Source organism: Cucurbita moschata, unplaced genomic scaffold (assembly GCF_002738365.1).
Source record: "Cucurbita moschata cultivar Rifu unplaced genomic scaffold, Cmos_1.0 Cmo_Scf00027, whole genome shotgun sequence".
NCBI classification, from domain to species: domain Eukaryota; kingdom Viridiplantae; phylum Streptophyta; class Magnoliopsida; order Cucurbitales; family Cucurbitaceae; genus Cucurbita; species Cucurbita moschata.
The window spans coordinates 2,123,367-2,144,844 of record NW_019268543.1 but is presented as its reverse complement, the minus strand read 5'-3'; the positions used below and the strand labels follow the sequence as shown (position 1 = coordinate 2,144,844).

The 21,478-nt window shown below is 35.7% G+C and overlaps 3 protein-coding genes across 5 annotated transcripts in view; 2 read left to right on the top strand and 1 right to left on the bottom strand.

Moving 5' to 3' along the window:
- Positions 1–2,887: 2,887 nt before the first annotated feature.
- LOC111462848 (ABC transporter G family member 35-like) lies at positions 2,888–14,110 on the top strand. The gene is made up of 22 exons (XM_023106619.1): positions 2,888–3,270; positions 3,345–3,554; positions 3,746–3,830; positions 4,438–4,597; positions 4,771–4,847; positions 4,939–4,992; positions 5,181–5,271; positions 5,484–6,384; positions 7,717–7,877; positions 8,001–8,110; positions 8,783–8,936; positions 9,030–9,179; positions 9,254–9,429; positions 9,506–9,838; positions 9,923–10,213; positions 10,292–10,375; positions 10,951–11,084; positions 11,173–11,400; positions 11,494–11,665; positions 12,594–12,848; positions 12,969–13,238; positions 13,744–14,110. The coding sequence occupies exons 1-21, from the start codon at positions 2,888–2,890 to the stop codon at positions 13,236–13,238; spliced, it is 4,479 nt and encodes a 1,492-aa protein (XP_022962387.1). The 3' UTR covers positions 13,744–14,110.
- A 1,000-nt stretch (positions 14,111–15,110) lies between these two features.
- LOC111462849 (ankyrin repeat protein SKIP35-like) lies at positions 15,111–19,122 on the top strand. 3 transcript variants are annotated; one of them, XM_023106622.1, is made up of 5 exons: positions 15,283–15,348; positions 15,435–15,514; positions 15,684–16,467; positions 16,969–17,401; positions 17,777–19,122. In XM_023106622.1, the coding sequence occupies exons 3-5, from the start codon at positions 15,836–15,838 to the stop codon at positions 18,608–18,610; spliced, it is 1,899 nt and encodes a 632-aa protein (XP_022962390.1). In that variant the 5' UTR covers positions 15,283–15,348; positions 15,435–15,514; positions 15,684–15,835; the 3' UTR covers positions 18,611–19,122. The 3 variants fall into 3 exon arrangements, with proteins under 3 accessions (XP_022962389.1, XP_022962390.1, XP_022962391.1); XM_023106621.1 differs by lacking the exons at positions 15,283–15,348; positions 15,435–15,514 and adding an exon at positions 15,111–15,218; XM_023106623.1 differs by lacking the exon at positions 15,435–15,514 and having other exon boundaries at positions 15,294–15,348.
- A 108-nt stretch (positions 19,123–19,230) lies between these two features.
- The window catches only part of LOC111462852 (6,7-dimethyl-8-ribityllumazine synthase, chloroplastic-like), a 4,799-nt gene continuing 2,551 nt past the window's right edge, over positions 19,231–21,478 (bottom strand). The window contains exons 5-7 of the mRNA XM_023106628.1: positions 20,545–20,591; positions 20,362–20,421; positions 19,231–19,717 (exon numbers count right to left, since the gene is read on the bottom strand). Coding sequence (XP_022962396.1) covers positions 19,679–19,717; positions 20,362–20,421; positions 20,545–20,591 — 146 coding nt within the window. The 3' untranslated portion in view covers positions 19,231–19,678. The remainder of the gene's footprint in view (positions 19,718–20,361; positions 20,422–20,544; positions 20,592–21,478) is intronic.

Sequence of the window (21,478 nt, the reverse complement as noted above, 5' to 3'; positions counted from 1 at the left end):
TATATATATATATATATATATATATATATATATATATATATATATATATATATATATATATATATATATATATATTAAGTTTAAGAGTATAATTGAAATTTTTGAAAGTTAATGAATTTTTTTTTTAAAAAGTGAAAGTTTATGAAAAAAGTACGGGTGATTAATCAAATTAAAATTTTAATTACGTGATTATAATATCAACTATTTTCTTGTCGATATAAACATAACGGCAATTACATTTGATTTAGTGATTAGAAATTTATGTCCTTATTTAAATTACCGACCTCTTTCAGCTAATTTTCAAATAATATTTAAAAATGTCACAATTAAATAACTTTTTTTAGTTCAACAAGTAATATCGAGAATTCAAACCCATTACTTTTTGTTGTAAATCATGTTAAAATTAATTATTAACAAAAAGTTTTCACTCCTTAACCTGAACATAAATTTTAATTTTACGTTTAATAAATCAATTATTTAAAAAATAAATATATTAGAGACTTATTAAACATAAAACCGACCAATAAGGAAAAAAGTCAAACAACTAAATTTATAATATAATTAATGGAGTGGTTAAAGTCTTTTAAAAAAACAACAATAAAAAAAATGTTACATTAATAAAAGAAAAGGCGACTTAGGTTTCACATTTTCAACTTGTAATATCAATATTATTCGACTCAAATTAATTTGTCATTAATGCTTCCTTATCTATTTAAAATTGATAATTGAATGACGTCATCATCAATTATTTTATTTGACTTTCTATTTTCATTAATTACCATGAGATTTTAATTTTTAAATATTTATTATATTAACGCCTTTCATGAAAAATATTAATCCAATTTTTCTTAAACTTTATTTAAAATCTAAAGTAGCCCCGTTTCCTTTATATGATTATTCATCATTTATTAATAATCATAATTATAAAATAATTAATTATGATATTTGGCTGTTCAAGTTTTGTAAAATAATAAATTATAAAATGACATATGCAAAACAAATTATGTCGTCATATTAAGATTTTAACAACTTAGTTAAAAATTAATTTAGTGAAACCAAAGTTTATTAAAAGTTTAGAAATTACAAAAATTACAAAACTACCTCGAAATATTAAAAAATCTTAATATTAATTTAAGAGTTGTGATATTTTTTATGACAATTTTTTAAAAATTATATTTATTTTTGCTATTTTTTATCTAGTAAATAATATTTAATTTCATAGGCAATTTTAAAAGCAAAAGTAAGTTTTTTTTTCAAATGTTAATTTTAATTTTTTAAAACATAAGGTTGATAAGTTTAATTTAAAAAAAATTAAAAATTAACTAGTTCTTGCAATTTTGTATTTAATTGTGTAATAAATCCTTAATTTTTTAATTTATTGTCTTATAAATTAATTTACTCCCAATTTTGAGTTTAATAAATCGTCATTTTAATAAATATTTCATTTAAAATTTTAATAATAATTTAACGTGACAATGACATTAAAACTAAATATGCAACCGATTAAAATATATAAAATATAAATTTAAATTCGGTTAAATCTCATGTATTATTAAATTAAAAAAATGGGACAGATTTTAAAACCCTATAATCATAGAGACAACCTACGCCCCTCAACCGACCAAAAACTTCGACGATTGCTCACTTTACCTCGTAACAATAATTGTAAAAATAACAAAAAATAAAAATAAATAAATATATTTTTTTCAACATATAAAATAAAAACAACCCATTACAAAATAATAATAATAATAAATCAAACATTTAGAAGTGATTTTAATTTCATTTTTAAATAAGATTAAAATTACTTAAATTAAAAATTATTGTTTTCCAAAAATTTCTTCAAAGTAAAATAATAATAAATATAAAGAGAATTTATTGTTTTTTTATTTTTTTATTTCTGAAATAATGTTACAATTTTGGAAAAATTCCTAAAATTAGGAGAAATATTTAGGCCATTGTTTATAAATAGAAAAAAAAAATAACATATTGGAAATTGTGGATTGAATTTTGACGGTGGGAGTGCCCTAAAGAAGAAAGTTATTCCTAAACTTTATAGTGATCTATTTTGTATAGAATAATAACATTAAATAATAATAATAATTAATCATCCCCAACCCTAATGCTTCTTTAGTTCGAACTACTAGTTTCAAACAAAAATAATTATGGAAGTCTTCGTTTTTTTTTTCCTTCCTAAAAATAGGCGGTGCCTAACATAAAGTTTATTTAATAAATTTTTAATGTCCCGTAAATTTATTGAATAATATTTATTTATTATGCTGTAAATAGAGATATTTATTTAATTTATAGGATCGAGGTCTCGTAAGGACATGTTCCGAACAAAAGTGGAGAATCTTGGTTTGATCGGAAAATGAGGAAAAATTTCTCCATGAATATTATTAGATTTATCGGGATATTTTATATTTTTTTTTAGGCGAACCCAATCCTCATGAACTCTACACGAGGAATTTTTTCTTCGATCTCTAAAAAAATAAACCGAGAATTTCAGGAGGATGAAATATGAAAATAGGAGGCAGGAATATGGTCGAGGAAGCCTTCTCCATCCCAACTCGGTGAATATCTCTCCTAGTGTAATTGACATAAATTATTATATTTTAAAAAAAAAAAAGAGAGGTTATTTTAGTCATTTTGATAACGAAAATGATGTATATTATCATATTAATTATTATTTTTAATTTTGTTATTGTTGATTTAAGTAATTTTAAGGTTTATATATTTTTAAAAATTTGATATGTTGAGTTATGGAAATAATAGAAAATTAAAATTTGAAAATATGCGACATGACGGCAGAGGCGAGAAACGCTATAAATATAGGGAGTTAGCTTAACAAATCATCAGACTACAAGGAGGAGGAGAGAGAGTGAAAATGGAAGAGCTAGAGAAGGGGAAAATGGGGAGCCGGAGCCGTAGCCGGAGCCTGAGGCAAAGAAGTGGCCGGAGCATCGAGTACGTGTTGTCCGGCGGCAGAAATTCGAGAAGGCTTAGCCATGCCGAAGAAGACGAAGAGGCTTTGCGATGGGCGGCGATAGAGAAACTTCCAACCTACGACCGATTAAGAACAAGCATCTTCAAATCCTTCGCCGAATCCGGCGAAATCGGAAGCAGCCAAACGCAGGCGATTCTGCACAAACAGGTAGACGTTCGGAGGCTCGACATGGATGATCGGCGGATGTTCATGGAAAGTACCTTCAAGATCGCAGAGGAAGATAACGAGAAGTTCTTGAAGAAACTTAGAGATCGAATCGATCGGTAAAGTTATTAAGAACAAAATCGTGATTCATTTTTTCGTTCGATTTTGGATTGATCTGAAATTTGATTTGTAGAGTTGGAATTAATCTGCCGACTGTTGAAGTGAGATTCGAAAACTTGACGGTACACGCTGATTGCCAAATCGGAAACAGAGCACTTCCTAGTCTTCCGAATGCGATTCGAGATGTGGTGGAATCGGCTCTAAGTCTGATTGGAATCAATTTGGCGAAGACCGCCAAATTCACCATTCTCAAAGACGTCTCCGGGATCGTCAAACCTTCTAGGTATTTCTTCTATATTTAATCTTGTTACGTTCTATTCATTTTAAGCATATGATGTAATGTAATGTTACGTTAAAATTTGCATGCTCGACTCTGTTATCTATTGGAATATTTTAAAATAGTTTTTATATTATAAAGAAATAATAATAATAAAAAAATTAATTTAACGGCATTGGAAAATGTTTCGTTGAAAGGATGAGTTTGCTGCTGGGTCCCCCATCATCGGGCAAGACGACCTTACTTTTGGCGCTGGCGGGAAGGTTGGACCAAAATTTAAAGGTTTGTATTTATTCCCCACACACACACGTGTATGTATGTGTATGTATGTATCTATACATACATACCAGCTAAAATAATGGAAATACTCCTAAATTTTTGTATTTCTCTAAAATATATCCATAAATTTTTAAAACATTAAAAAAAAAAAAAATAATCTCGTTAATATTTTATTTTAAAAATATTTTTAAAAATTATTATTTAATTTTTTTATAAATTTAAATATAAACTTATTACTGGTACTTCAAAATATTGCATTAACCTTTTTAACATTTATTTTTTTTAAATATTACTTTTAAAATTTTAGGAGTGTTTTTGAAACATAGTATTAGGTAAATATATTTTTTAAATGAAATTCTGTAAAAGTTAAAAGGGTATTTTCGAAATATTTTTAAAATTTAAAAGTATTTTTGAAATAGTTTCGATTTAAAGGGTAGGTAAGAATTTTTTTTTCTAAATATGATTTTTTTTTTAGTTTGGAGGGTATTTTTGAAACTTTTAGAATATTTTTTAGGATAAATTGCAAAGTTAATTGATCTTTTAATTTAGTCTATCCATAATTGAGTAAGGAAGAAATAACAACACTTTTTATTTTTATAATGAAGAACAGGCTAAAGGAGAAATTACATACAACGGAAACAAGCTAAACGAATTTGTGCCTCAAAAAACATCTGCATATATAAGCCAAAATGACATCCATATTGGAGAAATGACAGTAAAAGAAACGCTCGATTTCTCAGCACGATGTCAAGGAGTCGGCACTCGATATGGTAATAATATTAACATAATAAAACAATGATTAAATTTGATATTTAGTCCCTAAACTTACGTTCATTCTTCGATTATAATAATATTTAGTTTTATAGAGGTACTTGCGTCAAAATAGATATTTTAAAAATATGGTTGGTATTATCGAGAAGCTAATTACGTGGGCATGATTTAGAATTACTGAGTGAGCTTGCAAGAAGAGAAAAGCAAGCCGGAATTTTGCCGGAGGCTGAAGTCGACCTGTTTATGAAGGTCATTATTGTCATTTCCATTTGTTATCATTCTTAATCCTTATTTATAATTTAATTAAATTTAATGATATTCTTAATCCTGAATGCGTTAGGCCACAGCAATGGAAGGAGTTGAAAGTAGTATGATTACTGATTACACCCTCAAAGTAAGTGGATTTAAATATTTTAGTTTCTAAAATTAAATAAAATTTTAAATATATAAATAAAAAATCATATTTTAAGCTAATTCTTTTTATATATGAAAATAAAATTGACGAGCTTTTATTTGGGAAGAATATTTCCATTTTCCACACATTTTTCTGCTAACTCGATATGTTTTATGTACGGTTTTTAGATATTAGGACTTGATATTTGTAAGGACACTATCGTTGGAGATGAGATGCAACGTGGCATATCGGGAGGTCAAAAGAAACGAGTAACCACAGGTCAATTTATACTTTTCTTCTCGAAAATAAAAGTTAAATTAATAAAAATATTCATAAATTTTTAAAAGTTAAATTAAAAAAAAAATCTAAAAAAATAGTTTAAGCGTATATTTTTATTAATTAAGCACATAAATAAAATAGTTATAATGTAAGATAATTTAAAATTAAAAATGAAATTTCCGTACATTTATATAAATGTTGTGTATAAACAGGTGAAATATTAGTGGGTCCTACAAAAACATTATTTATGGATGAAATATCAACGGGTCTAGATAGCTCCACGACATATCAAATAGTGAAGTGCCTCCAACAGATCGTGCACCTCACGGAAGCTACGGTGGTCATGTCCTTACTACAGCCCGCTCCGGAGACGTTCGATCTTTTCGATGACATCATCCTCTTATCAGACGGTCAGATCGTGTACGAGGGCCCACGAGAACACGTACTGGAATTCTTTCAATCCTGTGGGTTCCAATGCCCGGACCGGAAGGGAACCGCCGATTTCTTACAAGAGGTAACCTCAAAGAAGGACCAAAGGCAATACTGGGCGAACAAAAGCGAGCCATACCGATTCATAACGGTTCAAGAATTCGCAAGGCGATTCAAGCGATTCCATGTGTGGAAGAGTATTGGAAACGAATTGTCAGTCCCGTACGACAAGTCGTTAGGGCACAGAGCGGCGCTGGTGTACAAAAAGTACTCAGGCCCTAAATTGGAGCTTCTGAAGGCCTGCGTCGACAAGGAATGGCTACTGATAAAGCGAAATTCGTTCATTCATATCTTCAAGATGGTTCAGCTAATCGTGGTAGGGTTTGTGGCGGCGACGGTGTTCTTCAGGACGAAAATGCATCACCGGGATGAAGACGACGGTGCGATTTATATGGGGGCTTTAATTTTCGCGATGATGGTGAATATGTTCAATGGATATGCGGAGATTGCGCTGACGATTGTGAGGCTGCCGGTGTTCTTTAAGCAGAGGGATCTTCTGTTTCACCCGCCGTGGACTTACACCCTCCCTACTGTTCTTCTTCGGCTCCCTCTCTCTGCGCTTGAATCTTTCGCTTGGATGGTTATCACTTATTACACCATTGGATTTGCACCCGAAGCTTCCAGGTATTCTCTTATTTTATTTATTTTTTCACTTTTGAATAGAATATTTGTGATGTCAACATTTGGAATGTTGGGAAGGGGAGGAGAACACTCCCATTTATACTCATTTTATTTTAGAGTCGGGGAAACTTGAAAGAGAAAATCCAAAGAGGACAATATCTACTGGCTGTTGATCTAGGCCATTACAAATGGTATCAGGGCCAGACACCGGACGATGTGTCAGTCTTCTCCCTGTTTTCGAAGGGGGTAGACACGAGGCGGTGTGCCAGTAAGGACGCTGGCCCCAAAGGTGTGGATTTGAGGGCGGTCCCACATTGATCGGAGGGAGGAAAGAGTGCTAGCGAGGACGCTGGACTTCGAAGGGGGTGCATCCCACGTTGACTGGGGAGGAGAACAAACCATATAAGGGTGTGAAAACCTTCCACTGCAGGGTGGTTTGTGATATCGAGGAGAACAAACCATATAAAGGTGTGAAAACCTTCCACTGTAGGGTGGATTGTGATATCCCTCCTTGGGTGGGGAGGAGAACAAGGTGTGGAAACCTTTCCCTCATTGGTTGGGGAGGAGAACAAACCACCATTTAGAAGGGTGTGGAAACCTTCCCCTCATTGGTTGGGAGGAGAACAAACCACCATTTATAAGGTTGTGGGAACCTTCCCATGTACGCGTTTTAAAGCGAGGGAAAGCCCAAAAGGGAAACCTTTCCCTGTACTCATTTTAAAGAGATGAGGGAAAATCCAAAAGGGAAAGCCCAAAGAGGACAATATAGGACCTGGGCTGATACAATATTAATTTGGAAAATTGAATTATTACTTTTTCAACATTTTTGTTTAGGAAAATGTTTCACAATCTAGTGTGGGGTTTCTATTTGTTCCATTTTTTCTTTTGCTTTTAATTTTGAATATAGTTAATTAATCGATTAATTAAATAATACTAATTTAACAAAATTAATATAAGTAATTATTTAGTTTCATAAATCAATAATAATTTATTAAAATATTTACTTAATTGTTTAAAAGAATTATAAAATGAATATGATTAATTATTTACTGAAAGTATAATATTTATAATATTTATTATTTTTTTTTTGTATGTTTAAGGGATTAGTATTTTTATTAATTTAGTCTAAACTAAAATAAAATTTAAGGCATATTATTCCTAATATGTTTATTAAAAAATGAAAATTTAATTGATTAAAATTATTTTAATAGAGTTAAACACATCTAAACAAAACATCCAATTAAAATCCGTGTAAATGAGAATCGGGTAAAGAGTGCCTTTTTTTCTCTCTCTGATCTGTCGGTAATATGCACAAATATTGTGGCTCTTAAACAGGTTTTTCAAGCAATTCTTGGCGATGTTTCTACTCCAACTAGTGGCTTCTGGGCTCTTTAGGTTCATAGCTGGTTTCTGCAGGACCATGATAATTGCCAACACTGGAGGCTCTCTCACTCTCTTAATTGTGTTCATGCTTGGTGGTTTCACTCTTCCTAAAGGTGAATCTGTAATCCTCCTGATTGATAAAATGGAGAAACACAAACCCTTTCCATATTTTCAATGCAAGAACTAAATTATGTCTCATGTATGAGCTAACGCCCCGGAGGTGTGTACTGCTACAGGTGACATTCCCAAGTGGTGGATTTGGGGTTACTGGATTTCACCCATGACTTATGTTTACAATGCGATTGGCGTAAACGAAATGTTCGCTCCCAGGTGGATGAACAGGCTGGTATGTCACTCTTAACGTAACATCTTCGAGCTAGTTTGTTTCGTCGAAGAATATAAATAAACGACCATCTGTTGAGTCTTTGAGTCCAATAGTGATATTGTCCTCTTTAGATTTTCCTTTTCGGGCTTCCCCTCAAGGTTTTTAAAATGCATCTGGTAGGGAGAGGTTTCCACACCCTTATAAGGAATGTTTCGTTCCCCTCTCCAACCAACGTGGGATCTCACAATCCACCCCCTTGGAGACCTAGCGTTCTTGCTAGCACACCATCTGGTGTCTGGCTCTGATACCATTTGTAAGCGGCCCAAACCTACCGCTTGCAAATATTGTTCTCTTTGAGCTTTTCCTTCTGGGTTTCTCCGATCCCACATTGGTTGGAGAGGGGAACGAAACATTCCTTATAAGGGTGTGGAAACCTCTCCCTAGCAGACACGTTTTAAAACCTTGAGGGGAAGCTCTGAAGGGAAAGCCTAAAAAGGACAATATCTAGTAGCGATGGGCTTGAGCTGTTACAATATGGGATTATGATAGAGAGGGTTTGTGTTCGAATTCTTGTAATGTTAATTCTTTCTAACGAACACACATTTCGATCTTTTTAGTTTAGCGGTGAAATACCATGTTTACATAAATCTAGTTTGTGTATGGCTAGGATATTAAAAGTTCTTCATTTTGCAGGCTTCAGACAACAAAACCCCGTTGGGTTTGGCTGTGCTTAAGAACTTTGATATCTTCCAAGATAAAAATTGGTTTTGGATTGGAGTTGGAGCTCTTTTGGGATTCACAATCCTCTTCAATGTGCTTTTCACGCTTTCACTTATGTACCTAAACCGTAAGACTTGAAAGCATTTCTTTCAATGTGTCAAAAGCTTTTTAGTTTTGATTTGATGGGTAGAAATCTAATTCTATTAAAGCAACATGACAGCTCCTGGGAGGCCACGAGCAATAGTATCAGAAGAATCAACAGAAGAGTTGGAGTACGAGCAGGATGTAAAAGAACCGACTACGAGACAATCCGAGTCAAAAACAGATTCAATGACTAGATCATTATCCTCTTCTGATGGGAACAACACACGTACGAAGTAAAAAAAATTGAACCTAATATTTGTCATGCTCATCCAGCTCACTTTTTCCCGAAAATCCACGCAGGAGAAATGACGATTTGGCGAATGAGCAGCAGATCTTCTGACAGTGGACGCGGTGGGGACAGAGACACTAATTCCCCTCTTAGCAATGTTGTCAATACAAGGAGAGGAATGGTTCTTCCATTCACTCCTCTTGCAATGTCCTTCGATACTGTAAATTACTATGTCGACATGCCCTCTGTAAGTCGATTTTGGACGTCTTTCAAGCTTTACCGTTCTTCTTTATCATTTCGTTGATCATTTGCTATCGTAACAGGAAATGAAGAACCAAGGGGTCAAAGATAATAGACTCCAACTACTTCGTGAAATCACTGGTGCTTTTAGGCCTGGTGTCCTCACTGCACTGATGGGTGTTAGTGGGGCTGGAAAGACAACTCTGATGGATGTTTTAGCCGGGAGGAAAACAGGCGGCTATATTGAAGGTGATATCAAAATTTCAGGATTTCCCAAGAAACAAGAAACATTTGCAAGAATTTCTGGATATTGTGAACAAAATGATATCCACTCTCCTCAAGTTACGGTTCGAGAATCCTTGATTTACTCGGCTTTCTTAAGGCTCCCTAAAGAAGTTAGCAAGAAGGACAAGATGGTGAGAGCATTAGTTTATGTTAACTTTTCTGATGAACAACACGTAACCCGAATACGCTAAAGTTCGTTCTGACTAATTTCTTAGGCTTTTGTGGATGAAGTGATGGAACTGGTGGAGCTCAAAAATCTTAGTGATGCCATAGTAGGGCTGCCTGGCATTACAGGACTGTCTACCGAGCAGAGAAAGAGGTTAACAATTGCAGTCGAGCTTGTTGCTAATCCTTCAATCATTTTTATGGATGAACCGACTTCAGGACTCGATGCAAGAGCAGCTGCCATTGTAATGAGAACGGTTCGGAATACGGTGGATACTGGTAGAACTGTTGTGTGTACAATTCACCAACCTAGCATTGATATATTTGAAGCCTTTGATGAGGTAAATTCATTCCCTTTCTTTTGCTGCTATCTTTGTCTATGTCTGTTTTATGATACTGAAACGAGCGATTTCGCGTAGCTACTTTTGATGAAAAGGGGAGGACAAGTGATCTACTTTGGACCTCTCGGTCGCAATTCTAAGAAGCTAATCGAGTATTTTGAGGTAATTCTTGGTGTATGAAACACTTGCGTTTTTACCAAAACTGTGATATTCCACATTGGTTAGGGAGGAGAACGAAACACCCTTACCTAGCAGACGTGTTTTGAAGCCTTGAGGGGAAGCCCGAAAGGGAAAACCCAAAGAGGATAATATCTGCTCGCAGTGGGCCTGAGCCATTACAAATGGTATCAGAGCCAAACACCAGGCGATGTGCTAGTGAGGAGGCTGTTCCTCGAAGGGTGGTAGACATGAGGCGGTGTGCCAGTAAGGACGCTGGGCCCTGAAGAGGGGTGGATTTGGTGGGAGTCCCACATCGATTGGAGATGGAGAAAGGAATGAGTGCTAGTGAAGACGCTGGACCCTAAAGGGGGTGGAGTGTGATTCCCACATTGGTTGGGGGAGGAGAACGAAACACCCTTTATAAGGGTGTGGAAACCTTTCTCTAGTAGATGTGTTTTAAAGCCTTGAGGGGAAGCCCGAAAGGGAAAACCCAAAGAGGACTACATCTGCTAGCGGTGGGCCTAGGCCATTACAAAAATCGAGAATCAATCGACTTATTTTGGACTCACTCGTTGCAGGCTGTTCCGGGAGTGCCGAAAATTAAGGAAAAGTACAATCCGGCCGCCTGGATGCTGGAGGTAACCTCAGTAGCAGCTGAAGTTCAGCTTAAAATGGACTTCGCTGAACATTACAGGGCATCATCTTTATATCAGTGAGTCAAGATTCATGCAAATTATAAATTGTGGTTACTAAAAGTTAGAGGTTTAAGCTGATAAATATGGATTATGGCTAATAAACAGGCGAAATAAGGCATTAGTAAAAGAGTTAAGCACACCACCACCAGGATCAGTAGACCTCTATTTTGCTACTCAATACTCCCAAACCATGTGGGGGCAGTTCAAATCTTGCCTGTGGAAGCAGTCATGGACGTACTGGAGAAGTCCTGATTACAACCTTGTTAGATTTTTTTTCACTTTAGCTGCTTCCCTTATGTTGGGAACCATTTTCTGGAAAGTTAGCTCCAAAATGTAAGTGTTTCCATAAACCACTTATTAGAACCATGCTTTCCTGTTCATAATACTGATATTTGTTTGGTGTTTTTCATTCTAAACTTGGCTTAGGGATGGAGTACAGGATCTAAACACGATTATTGGAGCAATGTATTCTTCTGTCTTGTTTATTGGAGTGAACAACTGCTCTACCGTACTGCCAGTAGTCGCTACCGAAAGAACCGTGTTTTATCGAGAGAGAGCTGCGGGGATGTATTCTGCATTACCTTATGCCCTTTCTCAGGTATGCTGATGGCTTCCAATATATAATTTGAAGTTTACTCTGTAACAGCCCAAGCCCACCGCTAGCAGATATTGTCCTGTCCTCTTTGGGATTGCCCTTTTAAGCTTCCTCTCGAGGTTTTTAAAACGCGTTTGCTAGGGAAAGGTTTCCACACCCTTGTAGAGAATGCTTCGTTCTCCTCTCCAATTGATGTGAGATCTCATGATCTACCTCTCTTTGGGGCCCAATGTCCATGATAGCATTCGTTCCCTTCTCCAATCAAAGTGGGACCCCCCAATCCACCTCCTTTTGGGGCCAGCGTCCTTGTTGACACACCGCCTCGTGTCCACCACCCTTCGAGGCTCAGCCTCCTCACTAGCACATCGCCTGATGTCTGGCTCTGATGTCATTTGTAACAGCCCAAGCCCACCGCTAGTAGATATTGCCCTCTTTAGGCTTTCCCTCCAGGTTTTTAAAATGTGTCTGCTAGGGAGAGATTTCCACACCCTTAATGCTTTGTTCTCCTTCTCAACCAATGTGGGATCTCACAATTCCCTCCCTCTTTGGGGCCCAGTGTCCTCGCTGGCACTCGTTCCTTTCTCCAATCATTGTGGGACCCCCTATCCACCTCCCTTTAGGGCCCAACGACCTTGCTGGCACACAGCCTCATGTCCACCCCCTCTTCAGGGCTCAGCCTCCTCGCTAGCACATCACCCGATGTCTGGCTCTGATATCATTTGTAACAGCTCAATCCCACCACTAGCAGATATTGTTCTTTTTGGGTTTTCTCTCAAAAATTTTAAAACGCGTCTGCTAGGGAGAAGTTTCCACACCCTTATAAAGAATGTTTTGTTCTCTTCTCAATTGATGTGAGATCTCACAGATTCTCTCAGAACAATCTCTCAGAACAAGTGATGAATACATAACTCTCAATGTTCTTTCAATGTAGGTGATAATTGAAATACCATACGTCTTTGTCCAGACGGTTTACTATACTCTCATCGTATATGCAATGGTTGACTTTGAGTGGACAGCTGCAAAATTCTTCTGGTTCTTCTTTGTCAACTTCTTTACTTTCCTCTACTTCACATATTATGGCATGATGACAGTTTCTGTCACACCAAACCACCAAGTTGCCTCCATTTTAGCAGGAGCTTTCTATATACTCTTCGTTCTCTTCTCTGGCTTCTGCATCCCAAGACCAGTGAGTATATTTCTATTATATAAACACAATTATGAAGAACTAAATTTAAACTTTTTAAACAATAAGAACTTGGAAGAACACCCCATTCATTCATGCATTCTGATGCTCTTGAAATTTCAGAAAATCCCAAAATGGTGGATATGGTATTACTGGATTTGCCCATTGTCATGGACTGTATATGGGATGATTGCATCCCAGTATGGTGATGTAGAGACTCTTATCAAAGTGCCTGGAGCAAAAGACACAACAGTCAAATCATATATTGAAGACTATTATGGGTACCACTCAGATTTTATGGGCCCTGTGGCTGCAGGTCTGGTGGGCTTCACAGTCGTCTTTGCCCTTCTCTATGCACGGTGCATTAAGACGATGAACTTCCAAACGAGATAGGTACGTTCATACATTAGCCTTCATGCATTTATCATCATTAACATTATTTAGGGTTGTGTCATTCTGAAAACTATAGAGGCTTCGTGCATAGTATGTGTTTATATACATCTGGTTACTTCCCTATTTATGATGATGAGTATGAGCTCGTACATTGTGATGATGATGGTGATCATGTCTTGCATAATATTCGAGGGTTTATTAACCTCTGGACATCCTACTACGGACAACTAACCCGACTATCATGTCTCTTTATGGCTGCCATTTTGATTCAGTTCTTTCAAGTTAGAGTAATGTTTGAGCTGAAACAAAAGGGTCATTTATAGAACAGTGTATGAGAAAATTTGGAGGGGATATCAATCTTCTAGTCTTGGCTTCATCTTTGGCTATCAAACTTTCATCAATTATGGCTCTTTGTTGCTCCATTTTCCTCTGTTCAATCATTGGTATCGTTGAAATGGCTGTGTTGCTTATAAAAAGGGTTTGAAAAATGGTTTCATTTGATCAGATCTGCCGGCTGAAAGATGGTGCTGCTGCTGCTGACTACATTGCTCAATGGGCCACGGAGAATTCTGTCTCTCAATGTTGGGGGGAGGAACATTCCAAATTGGCTGCAAGAATTAGTCGATATTCAAACGCCTTTCCTGGTCGTTAATTAATTTAAACGTAGTTTAATCAATCAGTTCTTGATCGGTTTAAGTTTATATTAGTATCAAGAAAGTTGTTTATGTCGTATGGTTCAATGTTCCATCTTGCATTAGACAAATAGGGAGCCTGGTATATAATATTATGAGATAGAATTCACTTATTCCTATGTAAGGTAAGCATACGAGTACTTTAAGTACTAATTTAATAAATTATTCGGAATCACTTTATAAAGGCAAAAAAGACTTTTAACTCAATTGTAATTATAAATAATTCAGGAAGGATTAACTTATTTGTAATGATTATATCAATCAACACAACTTATCAAATAATGTACTTGAAACTTTAGGTGTATAATTGAGTGTATTGTCAAGATTAATTACTAGTTTATAAATTAATTTAGTTGATTTTTTTTAAATGCATAAATAAATATTTGATATATTAAATATAAAGGAGAAATATATTTAATGGGACGTATTCAATATATTAAATATTATGAAATATAAAAGAGAAATATATTTATAATATTTGATATAGATATATTAAATTTTGAATAATATAATAATCTAAAATATAAGCATTATATTTTCAATAAATTGTAAATTTAATCATTCAAAATTAAGTTTTATTAAAATTATAAATAGTAATAATAATAATTTTTATGTAAGAAAAATATCATATAAATATAATTTTAAAAAAATAATAATAAAGATTAAATGTAAGACTTATTAAAAATATATAGAATAAATTTGTAGTATATATTTAACAATTAATTAAAAATTTGCACTAAAAAAAGAAATAAATTATTTGCTTTTATTCTACAAAAAAAAAAGAGAAAAAAACCAAAATAATGAGGTGAGGTGGGGCCCAGTGGAGTACTGTTTCTGCCCATCGTCTTCTTAAAACTTGAGATTTAAGACTTTAAAGAGAAATGATTAAGGGTGGGGCCCACGTGAGTATTTTGCAACAAGTGGGCCCCACCGATTAATAATTGCTTCTCCCTATGTGACTATGACTCTCCAAAATTTTATTTATTTATTTTTAATTAAATAATAATAAATAAATATAAATATAAATATAAAAAAAAACACTCCTCACTCTCTCGGTCACTCACTTCTACGGCCTCCGTTTATTCTTGAAAAAATGGAATAAAAATTATAATATTTTATTTTTATAAAAATTAATAATATTAAAAAAAAAAAAACCCCCGAAAATAGGAAAGAAAAAAAAAAGAAAAAGAAAAAGGAAAAATAGCGATAAATTTACACGGAGCGGAGATCAGGGTTTCTTCTTCCTTCTCCCGTTTCTCCATGCTTCTCTCTCCACCTTTAATCTCAGGTTTGCCTTCGATTCATCCTTCTTCTTCTTCTTCTTCTTCTTCTTCTTCAATTGGATTGGATTCGATTTTTTTTTTCTTTTTTTCTTTTGGTGCCCTTGATTTTAGTTTTCTACTTCCCTCGGCTTTAAGGTATTTGTTTGATCGTTTCTCCATTTCTTCCTTTCTTGACATCTATGTGTTCTTGTTCCTGATTTTTGTGTTGTTTTCTGAATTAGTTTTGTTTTGTGGTGGTGGTTTTAGATTGATTATTGGTATGGAGCTCGTATATGGGAGGTTTTTTGGCTGATTGATTTATGTAAATTCTGGTTTCTTGTTTCTATTTTTTTATTATTGTTTACTGGCACGGTATGCTGGCGATTTCTTTTCGTGTTTGATTGTTTTGGAGTTCAGTTTATTTGGTGTTTTATTTCGACTTTGGATTTAACATTCCGATTTCTTTGGTGTTTGTTCTTTTATTTTTGCAGTTCTTTTTTAGAGGGCACCGTGATTCAGTAGTTTGCTGAAGAGATTGTAGATGTTGGGGTTTTGATGACTGGAAAGTAATCTTGTTTGATTCGGGGTGCTTGTGTGCTCTTTGGAAGGAGGGGTGCGGCGCAGAATTGAATCAAGCGGGCCGATGGAAAAGGAGGTTTTGGTTCCGATTAGGGAAAATGTGGCTGATGAAGCCTTAATGTTCGACCACATAAATATGGAAATCAAAACTGAGGAGGATGGAATCGATATTCCGAAGAGCGATGTTTATGCTCCTGCATCAGAGAAAGGCGAGGGAAGTAGTGTTGTATTCTCTAGAGAAGGACCTCTTGTGAAGAAAGAGTCGGTTCTAGCTTTTGGTTGTAATTCCAATGAACAGAGTCCCAAATCCATGCTTGTTGTGACAGATTATAAGCAGGGAAAGAAGGGGAAGTCCGGTCATGAAAAGAAACTTAGCAGACAAGACAGATTCGAGTTGGGTCGGTTGTTTCAGGGTGCTGTAAGCTCACATGATTGGGAACTTGCAGACAGTTTGATCGCGTTGGCAGATCATCAGACGCTTAATGATGCTTTGTGTATCACCTTGGATTCAATCTGGTTTTTGAGCACAAAGCAAGAGCTTAATGGAATAACTGTGTTAATTAAGAACATCATTGTGAGCGGTGCGTATGATTTTACAAGAGCAGCTCTACGGACCTCATTTCTGGCTTCGTGCGTCTCTGCCTGCCAGAGTCGAACAATGAGTCTTGCGGATACCGTAACTGTAATGGCACAAAGGTGAAGATAAGATCTTATTACTACATGAGTTGTTTTAATCACAATCAAAACAAATGGGCCCCTTAATGTTTCGTTGTGTTTCATGTTGAATCTTAAACACTAACTATTTAAGTTCTCATTATGCTCTACTTCCAACGACTTGTGAGAAGTTAGAAAATATTGATATCTTTCGTTTGGTTTCCTTGAATTAGCTTACTTATAACTATATATGTGGAAATAACTAAACTATACGAGTCTCGGTTCTGTTACGATGGGGGTGCTCTTAATGTTTTTGGCATGACAAGATACATTTTCTTCTTTGTAGTCTATTACAAATTGTATAATTTCCATCATTTTTATCTTCCTCAATACTAGTTTTTCATTCACTTTCTTAACTCCTGCTGGTGAGTTCGACCTCAACTGTCCTTTAATCAAAATGTCTATAATGTGGGGCAACGAGCTAATAAGTTTTTACCTGGCACATTGGACACGTTCTTACGTTTGACATTTCATTAATTGCAGGTTGCGTGAGCGTCTCCAAGAATGCAATGGAGATGAGGTCTTAAAAGCAGAGGCTGGTACAAAGGTTCAAAAGTTTACCGAGTGGGCTCTGAAATGCATAGGTTTTCATTCTGGATGCCAAGGAAATAAGGACCGAGTGACTCAGAGCTCGGCTGCCGAGATCCAACTTCAGTTATCCGCTTTCAAGATGTTCCTAGATTTTGCTGGCAATCAACTTACTGGAAAAGATTTCACGGAGGCCTTTGATGCTGCTTGTTTCCCACTCACTCTCTTTTCTAGTTCATTTGATCCTGGATGGGCAACTGGAATATCAGCAACCGCAATCCAAGGCTTATTGTGTTTGCTGGTGGAGGGTGGTGCTGACAATGTTAACCAGTGCTTCCTTGAAGCTTCTCGTTTCGGAAGCACAGAACTCGTGCGCATTTTATTACAGGTACAGTAAATGATGTTCATATCAGCTACTTATTTCTTGAGAAATATCTGATTTGGTGGAGTTGATAGTGAGCATAATGAAATTACTTTCAAGTCTTTCTTCATACAATTGTTTCACTCGATTGATATTCTTCATGTACTTTTTGTAGCCTTAGTTTTTTACATTAATATTAAGTTTTATCTAAAGTTGGACTATATTTTTCTACTGCAAATTTGGTGATTGATTCAAACATATTTGTTGAATATCTGTAAGAACGTCCGAGAATCTCTCGGACGTCATCTCTTTCGGTTTCACCTTTACATGAATTGGAATGTGTAAAGGGGATTTACACTCATCTCTTCCTGTTTTTTTATGATTTGTGGAATGTGTCTGTAGATTGCCCAAAGGAACAGCTTGGACGTTGATGTTGACCTGGCTTTGGGCTTTGCTTCTCACTACTGTAAGATCGGTACAATGGAGTGCTTGGTGGAAGAGGGTAACGCCATAGCTTTTTTGGGTCCTTTGATGAGAGCAGCTGAAAGGGGATGTTTACCGGTTGTCGAGTGGTTTGTGAAAAGAGGTTGTCAGGACATGGAACTCTGCCTCGCCCTAACAGCAGCCACGTCTAGCAGCCAAATTAACGTCGCTGCGTATCTTCTTCCCCACGTACCTCAACACGTGCTCGCTGCCCTCAGCATTGAAATTCTAAAGGCTGCTGGGGAACGGAGTAGCGGTTCTCTTGATGGTGTGGAGTTTCTCCTCCATTCCAACTTTCTTGGTGATCCTTCTGCAACATATGCTGTTGCAGACAGTATCTCGAAGTCAAGTGACGAGTCTGTTGCTCCGGAGCTTAGGGAGTTTCTTCGGGAGCACTGGTCGGAGGCGGCTTACTTGGACGGGTTGAGACAAGGTCGAGAAAATTACTTGAACTTTATGCGGATTTTGAGGTGGGGTGGATCTCCAATTTCGTTGAGGGATATTCCACCACCCTTGAGGGTTGCAATAGCTTACCTACCGCTGTATAGGGAATGTGTAAAAGTGGATGGATACTTGTTTTCGCAAAAGCTGAGGGGGCAGCTGGTCGAAGCTGCTACGAGGCTTGGTGGTGGTGGTGGTGGTGGTGGTGGTGGTGGTGGTGTGTTAGAAGAGGTAAGCAAAGGTAGGGAGCTCATGGCTGTTTTGGAGCATTATCTTCCTCCATTTTTGCTTCACAAGTTAAATGCTACTTAGCAAGACTTTTCGTATTGCATCTTTCATCGCCCTCCCGTTTAAATGATAAATAAAAAAAGGAACGAGAACGAAACAATGAACGAGATAGAGAATGAGAAAGATAGCACTGTGAAATGTGTGATCGATATTCAATTTAACGGGATAGCACGAAGCACTTGGGGTTTGCCTATTTTTCTTTCTAGCCTCCGTGGTTGACTGCCTGGCTACTTTCGAGATAGGTGCACTATTTTGAAGGGATGGTTCGTCGTCATATCTTATGTTGACTCATGCACATGATGCTATGTAATGTAAGACATGGCGCAACCGTTATTAGAAGGTAGGTTCAATCCAAACGATGTGTACATTATTGGTATATATCATCTTTTGTTCTCTGCTTATGTGGATTAATGATACAGAGGAAGCTTAATATCGGGTCATTAGTATCGACAACGTTCATCATGTACCTAGTGTACTTGTCTTGGATTTGGTCGAAGCTAGTTCAGAGGCCAGTAAGAATGTTTTGTTCTTTTTTATCTCTTGCTTTAATAATGAAACTCATGGTTGTGATCATTTCATATTCCCAGATGCACAAAGCGTGATTGAATTTGCTTTGGATCTATAAAAGAAAAAATCAACCCAAATAATGAAAGTCTCATAGGTGCCTTTATTGAAGAGTTGTGTCGATGATTTTACACTATTAAATGTACGAGAGAAATTGAAAGACTCGAAAGGAGGCAACCATATTGTAGAGGCTACCATTTATAACTGAATAACGACGCCTCTTCGGTAATATAATCTTTGTTCGTTGCGCATTGCTAAACAACACAATGCCACAAGTGAACGCCTCATCTTTTATGCTAACATGAAACTTAAAAAGACGATGCTGAACAAAGAAATTTTGAAAATTGAAAAAAATTGAAATCATGAGAACTTACACTCCTTCCTCTCGAGCAGTTTCAGCTGACTTCTGCCTGATACTTCATGTGGCTTTTAGCAATTTGATTAAGCATTCCACCATTAGCAAAGACAACAGAGAAATCACAAGACTGAAAACCCGCAATGTGGAAAACGTTAGATCCTGTTTCTCGACTACTTCAGGTCGTACTCGAACAACGATGCCAGCTCCATCTGTAGGAAAAGTGAAATTGGCCAATGAATACACAAGAGTTTCAATAAAAGAATGGTGGAATGAATATTAGGTACAAAAAGTTTGGATATAGTCGATTGCATAATAACCAAACTATGATGCTTATAACAAACAATTAATGATTCAAACAAATTGATGCTGAAAAAAATGGAGAAACGTGAATATAAGCATCTTTGGATTGTGGCATGTTTTCCCGTCTCTAAACCAAGTTATCTTCCTTGCAATATTTGCTGAAGGAAGATCACCCTAAGGAGTGTGCTGCGGTTCCCATGGATAGGGACGGAGACGGGAAGTTACAATATCGCTTCAGTGATGTTGTTTGCTAGAAGCCATGGATGCAGATATGAGACATCCATGGATATGGATACAGACAAATGAAATATGATTACATGTTCTATTGTGAAGTTTGCATTTTTTACCCTGATAAGAGCACATTCAAAATGGATTACAAAAGAAAAAGTCACTTCTCAGAAGCCAAGAAAAGCCACTAAATATTATAAGTCATGCAAAATCTTATAAGATTGAAATATAAACATATATACATACATGAAAATAACAAATTCAACGTTTTTTATCCATATATTGTAAATTTTTTCCCATATATTTTTGCTCTTAAACAACTTACAGCAGTCAAAGCACCCTCAGAACCCTTATTTCCATGTTTACCACCAGCTCGATTGAAAGCCTTCAGACAGGAGAAAGAAAAAAGGTGGCAAAAAGTAGATAATGATCAGAAATCATGCAGCTCCATAGAAAACAATTCTCTAGGTAAAATACTTGTTAACAGTCAGTTTAGGATCATATTTACCTGGTCCAAGTTGTCACAAGTCAAGACGCTAAATACGCATGGAACTCCTGCATAGGCATCAGAAAAATCGCTTAAGTTTCATCTGGCGTCAACTAAACGATGAAGAAAGAGTAGAATTAAGATGGTAACGTTGGTATAAATGGTAGTAAAAAGATGGTTACAGAGATTACTTGCATTGCAGTTATCAACACTTCAACAGGTCTATCAATAAATTTCAACATATGTTTACACACATAAAGGGTAGAAGATAATCCTCATATCAGTTATACAAGAACAAGAACATAGTTAGCTCCCAACAACATAAACCTAAAACCATTATTGTTCCCAATCGAACTATTACTATTGTCTATATTGAAATGCTTTAAATGGGGCGTTGCTCCTCTGAAATATTACCTATAATACCATTCCATAAAAAAATGAAATACTTCGACTGATGACAATGGCCTTTGACGTTATAAAATCAAATTAATTATAAGAATTGCATGAGCGTCCAATTGAGGGAGAAATATAAGCTTTAATTGGAGACACCATTTTTTTTTTTTTAATAAAGAACTAAGAATGTGCATGTGATGGCACAATTTGAATTCATCTGTATCTATTTATGAATCTATAATAACCAGATTCTTCTTGTCCTTTTCATACCCTGAAATTCCTTAATCCCTCATGGTTCATAGATGTCAAAACTGGAACGATAAAGTCAACTTCACTTCAATATTTAAGTATTTAGAATCTTATACGCTCTTAAATGTCTCAAGATATGATGGTCTCAAAATTCTTGAACATATCAATTGGATTCAAAAACCTTAACCACCATGCTTAATGCTCAACCATTGAGGTTGAACTTGCAAAAGGTAAGCAAACAGAACAAATATTGGCAAGAAAAATTCAAATTAACAGGGAACTACTAAACTCAAAAAAAAAAAAAAAAAAAAAA